Source organism: Galeopterus variegatus, unplaced genomic scaffold (assembly GCF_000696425.1).
Source record: "Galeopterus variegatus unplaced genomic scaffold, G_variegatus-3.0.2 Scaffold486, whole genome shotgun sequence".
In the NCBI taxonomy this organism is placed as follows: Eukaryota; Metazoa; Chordata; class Mammalia; order Dermoptera; family Cynocephalidae; genus Galeopterus; species Galeopterus variegatus.
The window spans coordinates 495623-505359 of record NW_007726597.1 but is presented as its reverse complement, the minus strand read 5'-3'; the positions used below and the strand labels follow the sequence as shown (position 1 = coordinate 505359).

Sequence of the window (9737 nt, the reverse complement as noted above, 5' to 3'; positions counted from 1 at the left end):
CGCAGAGAAGGTACGAGAACAAGCAGCTGCTCGATAATCCCTTATCAAAACCTGTTAAAACGCTATGACTCAGAACAAGTTTTTCAGGCTGTGCTATAAAGACGTGTAACACATGGGCCGGCCCGCGGCTCACTCGGGACAGTGTGGCGCTGATAATGCCAAGGCCACGGGTTCGGATTAAAAAAAAAAAAGATGTAACACTCTGAGCAGGTAGCGGAGGGAAATACATCAGGATCATTAGAATCAGTTTCCCAATCCCTGTGGTTATGGCAAAGTCCAAGTGTAACAGGGGCCTTGTCCTGGAACTTAGGTTTGAAGAAAATTGACTTAGAAGGGGCCTGTCTTAGTCCATTGAGACTGCTATAACGAAAATACCACAGACTAGGTGGCTTAAGGAACAAACATTTATTTCCTACAGCTGTGGAGGCTGGGAAGTCCAAGATCAAGACACCGGTAGATTCAGTGTCTGCTGAGGGCCTGCCACCTGGTTCATAGGTGGCCATCTTCCTGCTGTGTCTTCACTTGGTGGAAGGGACAAAGCAGCTCTCTCAGGCCTCTTCTATAAGCACACTAATCCCATTCATGAGGGCTCCACCCTCACGACCCAGTCACCTTCCAGAGGCCCTAATACCATCACAGCGAGGGATAGGATTTCAATGGATGAACTCAGGGGGGACACAACATTCATAACAGGACCTCATGGCTCATGTTCCAGGCTGGAATCTTCAACTATCAAACTGTGAACTCAACCTCCTCGGTTGGTAGGAGGAGCCTAACTCTCTGATAGGTAAGAAAAATCACAGGTATCAGCACTGTTGAATCAAAATCTTGATCAGAATGGAGAAATTAAGGAAACCATATTTATCCACGACATTGGCACTTTTGCCACCAGTTTAATGCATCAATTTGATAACCACTATAATCCTAGTTGACTGTCCTTTTATTACTATTTATAGAAACATAGGTGATGGTACATCATCTGTGAGGTACAGTACTGAATATCAATACCTGTGTGCGATATGTGATGCTCAAATCAGGATAATTAGTATATTCAACATTACACAATGCAATCATTTTTTGTGGACTTTTCAGACTGTCACAATGCAATCATTTTTAGTTTAATGCATCAATTTGATAACCACTATAATCCTAGTTGACTGTCCTTTTATTACTATTTATAGAAACATAGGTGATGGTACATCATCTGTGAGGTACAGTACTGAATATCAATACCTGTGTGCGATATGTGATGCTCAAATCAGGATAATTAGTATATTCAACATTACACAATGCAATCATTTTTTGTGGACTTTTCAGACTGTCCTTGAAGATATTTAAAGTGTTTGTGAGAATCTGGTATGTCAGATGTACAAAATACATGCTTGAGATTGTATTACTGTTTTTCTTCTAATCAAGGCATTTAAGGGAATCTGAGATACCAGACTTGTAAAAAGTTCATTGACTAAATTTGCAGTCAATGCTCAGATGTTTGGGAAAGTCTAAAATTGTGAAAATCACAGCTTGCTATTTTTAGCTGTGGAAACAGTCAGTGAATGTTTACAGAAAAGCTAATCGTTTATAAGTTAATTGATCATTAACCGAAAAAAACAAATAGTTGTGAATTTTTCTGTCCATGCACAAAATCTCATCAGACATTACAAGAGCTCACCGCAATCTTTTCAACAAATACTGTTGACGAAACTGGCCAGGGGCTGGGAGGACAAGGAAACGGGGAGCTGCAGTTTAATGGGTACAGAGTTTCAGTTTTGCAAGATGAAAAACTTCTGGAGGTTGGTTGCACAACAATGTAAATATACTTAATACTACTGAACTGTACAGTTAGAAATGGTGAAGATGGTTGTGTTATTATGGTATATACATGGGTGTTTTTTGGGGGGGTGGTTTTGTTTCTCTTTGGTGGCTGGCTGGTGAGGGGATCTGAACCCTTGATTTTGGTGTTATCAGTACCACGCTCTAATTAAGTGAGCTAACTGGCCAGCTTCTTACGTATTGGTTTTCGTCCATGGTTCCTGGCCCATAACTCCTATAGCCCTTGTTCTTTTGTTATAATGCGATGGCGCCTTAGGCGTCAGGAGCAGGCCTCAGAAAAAAGAATCTCTCTCTGACCTGCTCCTGCCCTCCTTTCACCTGCTCCTTTTTCTCCCTGAGGTGAAACATAGAAACTAGAATCTCTCTTCCCCAAGGCAGGTCATAGAAACCAGAACCCCTTTCCCCAAAGCCATAAAGACTAAGAATACACCCTAATCTTTCCCTGGAATTTCTGTCTCAGAGCAGGCTATAAAGATCTCTGATCTGCATTGTCTGATTGTAGGTCATAAGACCCCCATTCCAGAAAGAGTTCTGCCCCACACCCAGGAGGAAGGAAGTCTTCATAGATAGACCCAGAATAATCTGCACAGACAGGCTGTAGTGAATTGAATTATGTCCCCGCTAAATTCACTGAAGCTTGAATTGTGTCCCCCAAGTTTTATTTATTGGAAACTTGGCCCTCACTGTGACTGTTAAGAGGGTGGGAAATCCTATGATGATAATTGAAAGGTGGAGCCTTGAAGAGGTGATTAGATTGTACAACTGACCAACCCTGCAGTAGTGAATGGATTAAAAATGGTGGTCAGGGGTGTGGTTCTGAGGGCTTTAAAAGAGGAGAGAGGGTAGTCTGTCTCCCTCTTCCTGCTCTCTCTGCTTCCACCATCTTGCAATGTGAGACCCCTGGGTCACTGTCACCATCACCAGATGGAGTTTGGACTTCCCAGCCTCAGAAACTGTAAGCAATAAATTTTATTTTCTTTATAAATCACTCAGTTCCAGGTATTTTGTTATAAGCAACAGAAACTGACTAGTGCACAGGCCTTGCTGGATTTCCCCACCCAGTCTATTAGTATTAGATCATACCCTTTTTGTTTAATCACATTTCTACATGGTTGTCCGTGCTTCAATCATACCCATGTAATGAAGTCTCCGTAAAAAGACCTAAGAGTAGGGCCGGCCCGTGGCACCCCAGAGCCCAGATCCATGGCCAGAGGAATGCATCATCCCCATCCCTCAGAAATGTTTGCCATCATGGGCCAGCCCGTGGCTCACTCGGGAGAGTGCGGTGCTGATAACACCAAGGCCACGGGTTCGGATCCCATATAGGGATGGCCGGTTCGCTCACTGGGTGAGCGTGGTGCTGACAACACCAAGGCCATGGGTTAAGATCCCCTTATTGGTCAACTTAAAACAAAACAAACAAATAAACAAAAATACCTAAGAAGATGGGCTACAGGAGCTTCAGGACAGTTGAACGCATCCAGGTGCTGGGAAGGTGGCACACCCCATCTCCATGGGGACGGAAGCCCCTATGCTTGGAACCTTCCAGACCTCCCTATATGTCTCTTCATCTGGCTGTTTATTTGTGTCCTTTAAAATTAAATGACTATTTAAAGTGTTAAATATGGAAAATAGGCAAAGATCCTTCATGTGTACATTAGGAGTCCCTGAAGACGAAAAATAGGAGACAAAAAATAGGAGGGGTCTTCAAAAAGTTCATGGAAAGATGTATATTATGTTTAATTCCATTTTTCCATAAGCTCTCATATACCAAAAACAAGAATTCAATAAAATTTCACTGAAATGACAGAGATTTGAGCTTAGATCCTGAAAAGGCCTTATGTTCCTGGTAAAATCGACCAAGAAAGGCTAACACTAAGATATATTCTGGGCTGGCCCGTGGCTCACTCGGGAGAGCGTGGTGCTGATAACACCAAGTCAAGCATTCAGATCCCCTTACCGGTCATCTTTATAAAAAAAAAAAAAAAAAAAAAAAAAAAAAAAAAAAATTTAACAAATAAGTGACTTGATCTTTCAGCCGAGGTGCCCAAAAGGCAACTCCTTCTCCTCCTCTTTAAAGGAGAGGAAGAGGAGGAGAAGGAGTTGCCTTTTGGGCACCTCGGCTGAAAGATCAAGTCACTTATTTGTTAAAAAAAAAGTTGGTATTAGAATTTTTTTTTTTTTTTTTATAAAGATGACCGGTAAGGGGCCGGGAATGCTTGACTTGGTGTTATCAGCACCACGCTCTCCCGAGTGAGCCACGGGCCAGCCCAGAATATATCTTAGTGTTAGCCTTTCTTGGTCGATTTTACCAGGAACATAAGGCCTTTTCAGGATCTAAGCTCAAATCTCTGTCATTTCAGTGAAATTTTATTGAATTCTTGTTTTTGGTATATGAGAGCTTATGGAAAAATGGAATTAAACATAATATACATCTTTCCATGAACTTTTTGAAGACCCCTCCTATTTTTTGTCTCCTATTTTTCGTCTTCAGGGACTATATCGTACTCCCTCACCAGTCACATTTGGTGATTCATCCTAAGGAACTTGCCTGGAGTTGAGTACAGATATAGGTCTAGAAGCAGTGAGAGGTGATGGGGTAGACCCTGGGGAGGACCAGCAGTCCCCTGCAAGACAGCAATCTCAGGACAGGATCTCCAGACAAGGGGACATTAACCTGCCCAGATGGGGGAAGGGCTTCTACTGAAAAGGGGGCAGACAGAATTGGAGTTCAAGGTCCTCAGATAAGTGATGTGTGCTCATGTGCACACATTTCTCAGGTCCCTGCCTGATTCTGCTCTCTAGTTCTCTGTCCCGCTCTCTCTGAGTCTCCATCCCCTGCTCTCTGGATCTCTGTCCCCTTCTGTCTGGGTCTCTGTCCCCCTTTTCTCTAGGTCTCTATCACACAATCCCCCTCCAGTCCCTCTTCCCTTCCCTCCGAGTCTGTGTTCTCCACGACTCCAGCCCCAGCATGGTGGGGTGGGTTGGAAGGTGCCCAGTGCTTCTTCCTGCTCCTCACCCCACTGGTGACTTTCCTTTCCTTCAAAGAGGTAAGTGACCTTTTTTTCAGACAAGGAGCTTCCGCCTCACATGAGTCACCTCCTGGACCTAAACCACACCTTCCCAGGAGCTTTGTGGCATTTAAGATTGTTTCTTTGTCTTGGTTGAGTCAGCCTTGTTCCATCAGAGTAAAAAATCTACAAGATGCTGACTTTTATTTCTGCTGGGCATTGAATCCCACCCATGACCCTCTGGAACCCACACTTATGTCTTTTTGTTGTTGTTGTTGTTGGCTGGCTGGTACAGGGGTCTGAATCCTTGACCTTGGTGTTGTCAGCACCGTGCTCTAGCCACTTGACCTAACAGGCCAGTCTTAATGTCCCTTTTGACTGTGCTAGTCCTCTCCTTCGAACCTCTTGAGCCTTGGAATTAAAATGAAGGGCTGGAGACTGTAAGTCCCCTGAGGCTGCAGTCATCAGTCAGACACCCGGGACCCAGCTGAGGCTGGCCCATGACCTCTGGGAGTGCAGTCTAACTCTTTTTCCTCACTTTCTTCCTAACCAGGGAGTGGCTCAAAGAACAATACGGCAACCTATTTTTTTTTTTTTTTTCTAAAAGGATGACCGGTAAGGGGATCTCAACCCTTGGCCTGGTGTTGTCAGCACCACGCTCAGCCAGTGAGCAAACCGGCCATCCCTATATGGGATCCGAACCCACGGCCTTGGTGTTATCAGCACCACACTCTACCGAGTGAGCCACGGGCCGGCCCACAATATGGCAATCTAGATTAGAGGGGAGGACACGGGCAACTCGCTTGCTGGGATTGGATTCTATGATAGTCATTACATTCCAAAGCTCAAAAGCGCCAGGAAGGAAGAATTCCCACCCTCAAGTGCCTCTTCCTGAGACCCAGGACTCCCACCCTCCAGTCCCTCCTCCCTCAGACCAGGTGTTTAGGTTCCTGTTTCCCTGTTTGCCTGGGACCCAGGTGTCCAGATGTCCATCCCTCTGATCCTCACACCAAACTCACCCCCAGGATCCAGGAGTCCTTGCCTCAGCTCTAAGGACCAAGACACCTCCCAGTGTCCCAGACATGACCCCAGACAACTACATCTCCCATGAGGCTGTGGGTCTGCATTTGATTAAGAAATAAGTCCCTTGTCATTGAGGTAGTTCTGAGAAATAGTTCCACAATGCTAACACGAGGTGGGTAGGGTGGGGATGGATGATAAGTCCCGCCCTCTCAAAGAGCAGAGATAGTCCCAGAGTCCCCGGGAACACCTCAGTGGAGCAGAAAATTGAGGCTGAGTTGGAGCTGGGACCTTAGGGCAATGGCAGGGCTGGGGTGGGGGAAGCGAGTCTTTGGAAGACAAGACAAAGGAGCAGATCCACGTCCTCCCCAAACGCTCGCATGTGCTCACTCTGATTCTCCTCTCTCGGGTTCTTTATTATCACAAGTAAGAAAAATAAAAAAATAAATAAGATAAATAACAATAAATAAAGAGGAGACCCAATAATAAATAGCCTGTGGCTTCAGGAAGCATAGCTGGGGCTTTGGCCATGTGAAGGCCCCACCATGCTCAGAGGGTCCGAGGAACCCACATCGGGGGGCTCTGGGGCCAGGATCCCTGGTGGCTCCAGAGGTACTGGGGGCAGGCCCAGCAGCGGCAGGAAGCGGGCTGGTCCCCTGGGGGCCAGGTCCCGGGATGGGGAGTTGTGATGGGGCATGCGCAGGGGGAGGCCATGGGCCTCTGACTGGTAAACGTTGTATCCGTCCTCAAGAAGCAGTTCCCGGAAGCTGCAGGCCTCAGGATCAAAATGGAGCTGAGGGGACAAAGAACAGGAATCAGAGACCCGAGATTCCTCTACGCTCTCCTGCTGCAGGACCTCGGAGTCAAGGCTCCCAACCCCCTCCTCCCTCAGACCCAGGAGTCCAGGTGCCCAGCGCCTCCTTCAAGAAACTAAACAGCAAAAGAAGGTGATTCCTTTGTACCCGGTAGTCCTGCAGGGCCCACCTCTCTATCCCCACTTCATACAGAAGAACATTCTAGTCCAGGGACCAGTCAAGGCTCTCTAAGGCCAGGCAGGGGATCTGGCTACCACTCAAGGTCCTGGTCACTTCCCCAGCCTTGGTCCCTGAGTGTCCCTGCACCCAGCATGAGCCAGGCACACAGAAGCCCATGTGGCCAGGAGCAGAGGTTACGGAGTCACAAGACTCAGTCACTCTGCCATTCACGCATCTAGTGACTTGAGGTTAGTGGTATCCCTCCCTGCCTTGGTCTCGGTTTCTTTGTTTTGCAAACATTGATAACCTCCAGGGGTCGCAGCAAGGTCTGAGCTTGAGGAGAGCATAGAACCAAGACTGGCCTGTGTAAGACATGGTAGCCCAGACTGAGAAGATGAAAGGAGAAAGGGTGACACACGTGGAGGGGTCTGGGAAACCCACCGATCCATACAGTGTCCCATCTGGCCTCTGGCACAGAAATCTGGATGTCATGACTCCCAGGATTTGAATAACTCCTGGCTTCAAGGCTTTCAGCTCCAAGAGACCTAGCGAGAGAAAGTGGTAAAGCACTCAGAGGACCTCTCCCCAGACCCCTCTGTCCCAGGCCCAGAATCCCAGGAGGCCCTGCCCCCATGCTTACTTTCGGGGCTCCGGTGGGCAGCCCCTGTCACTGTGCCATCCGCCCTGATCTCCAGGTGGGCTTCTGTCTCCTGGGCGTCGTCTGTGTAGAGATGCCGCTGCCGGACTTGGCCCCCGAATTGGAGGAGGGGGCTGGAGTCAGGGATGGGATGTGCCTGGCAGACTCCCAGCAGAAGGACAGCCAGCACAGGGACCCACAATCCCAGGGTCTCGAACCCAGCCTCATCCCAGCCCATCAATGGTTCAGTCTGCAGGCAAGGTCTGAGGTGTGAGGTTTGAGGGCTCAGTGGTCTAGATTCAGTTCCAGGTCCCGGTTGCTCAGGAAAGCAGATTCACAGATTGTTGCTCAGATGGCCCCAGTACCTGGGTCTTCTTTCTTGTAGATCCCTAGCTGACAGGACACCCAAGTCTCTTGGGACAGATGCAGAAGCTTCAGAATTTATACCCAGACAGACCCGCCCAATCATCCTCTCTGTGCCTGACTCATGATATTTGACCCACTTGGCAGGAGCTAGAATTCCACCGTGGCCAGAGCAGCCTGAACAGATGGATGATGCAATCTGAGGGTCCTTCGAGCTGGAGGCCTGGACTCCTGGGTCTGGGGGATAGGTGCAATGAGGACCTGATTAACTGGGACCCTGGTGAAAAGAGCTGGGGGCCAAGATACCTAGGTCTCAGGAAGAAGGATCTGGGGTCTCAAACTCCTGTGTCTGAAGGAGGAGGGAGCTGGGGGCCTCGACTTCTGGGTCTGAGGGAGGAGGGGACTGGGATCCTGAAAAACTACTGCCCTCGTTGACTGATGCAGATTGTGTTGCATAAGTGGAATTTCTGAGTCCCACCTGAATTTCTGGGTTTCTGGGGGGTCTGACACTGAGGTTCTTTGATCATCAGGAAACAGCAGATGTCACATGAAAGAAGTGTCCTCAGCAGAAACACAAGTGTCCTCACCTGGAAGCCTCTCACCGGGTTGTGGGCCAACCTTACCAACCCCTGCTCAGATGCTCAGATCCTGAACGCCCCAGCCTCCTCTTCCTCTCTGATGCAATCCTGGTGTTTCTTTCACCAGAGCAGCTATCACAGGCCTCAACTGGTGCTCACAAAATAGCCTGGGGAGAGGAATGGGTGAGTATCTGATTAGAATTGATAGCTGAGCCAGGCTCTGGAGGGGGAATTTAGACCCAGAGGGAAGAGAGGGTGGGTAATTTCCTGGAATCCATAAGCCTGGAGAGACCAGACATCTAAGTCTGAGGGAGGGGCTCAGGGCCTGGACTCCTGGGTCTGAGAAGGAGGGGGCTGGAGGCCTGGACACCTGGGTCTGAGGAGGAGGGGGCTGGAGGCCTGGCTGGGTCTGAGAAGGAGGGGGCTGGGATCTGAATTCTTGGGTCTGAGGGAGAAGGGGACTGAAGGACTGGATTTCTGGGTCTTCGGGAGGAGGGGCTGGGCCCTTGGAGGCCTGAGTCTGGAGAACTGATGGTCAGAGCTCTGGCGAATGAAGTCAGATTCCTGAGTGTTTTTTTTTTTTTTTTTTAAAGATGACCGGTAAGGGGATCTTAACCCTTGACTTGGTGTTGTCAGCACCACGCTCAGCCAGTGAGCGAACCGGCCATCCCTATATGGGATCCGAACCCATGGCCTTGGTGTTATCAGCACCGCACTCTCCCGAGTGAGCCACAGGCCGGCCCAGATTCCTGAGTGTTTGACATCCGTTTATCTTGAATGGCGGTCGGAGTGCTCGACCCTGGGTGGGTGGGCCTGCGGAGAGGCTTTCGACAAAGGAAGGTCTTTGGGTCAGCAGGAGAGGAGAGGCCTTTGTCCCTGGCGCCAACTGCAGCGGCCTCCGCGTGAGGCAGGGAACAGGAACCGTCCTTCACTCCGGTGCTCTCCGTTCACGTTCTCGGAAAACGTTGCTTCCGTGGCATGCCCGTCTAGAGAGTCGCAGTTAGGCGTCGGACCCTAAAATTTCCAAAAAGAGGGACTGGGGGCCGGGACTCTGGAATTTGAATGTACGCGGGGCGTGGACGGGGGAGTGGGTGATCCTTTCCCGAGTGGACGCTGGGGCGCCTGCAGGCCGGAGGCTCTGACGCTGGGGTTCCTGAGAGCGGGGAGAGGCTCCCATCTTCCTCTCGGAAGCCAGGGAAACAGGTTCCCCATCTCCCTGGGAGGACGCGGCAGGCGGCGGAGGGCTCCCCCTCGCCCGGACCAGATGTCCCGGTCCTGCCCGGCCGCCGGGGCGTGGCCAGGTCGGCGCATGCAGGTGGCGGCG

General features: G+C 49.3%; 1 protein-coding gene across 2 annotated transcripts in view; it reads right to left on the bottom strand.

Annotated features, from left to right (window-relative positions):
* Positions 1 to 6265: 6265 nt before the first annotated feature.
* Positions 6266 to 9737, bottom strand: part of FGF21 (fibroblast growth factor 21) — a 28257-nt gene continuing 24785 nt past the window's right edge. The window contains exons 4-8 of one of the 2 annotated variants that reach the window (XM_008569296.1): positions 9212 to 9427; positions 8423 to 8580; positions 7476 to 8072; positions 7277 to 7380; positions 6266 to 6654 (exon numbers count right to left, since the gene is read on the bottom strand). In XM_008569296.1, the coding sequence (XP_008567518.1) occupies positions 6364 to 6654; positions 7277 to 7380; positions 7476 to 7710 (630 nt within the window). In that variant the 5' untranslated portion in view covers positions 7711 to 8072; positions 8423 to 8580; positions 9212 to 9427 and the 3' untranslated portion in view covers positions 6266 to 6363. Of the gene's footprint in view, positions 6655 to 7276; positions 7381 to 7475; positions 8581 to 9211; positions 9428 to 9737 lie in introns of both variants that reach the window. The other variant, XM_008569297.1, reaches the window with a different exon arrangement.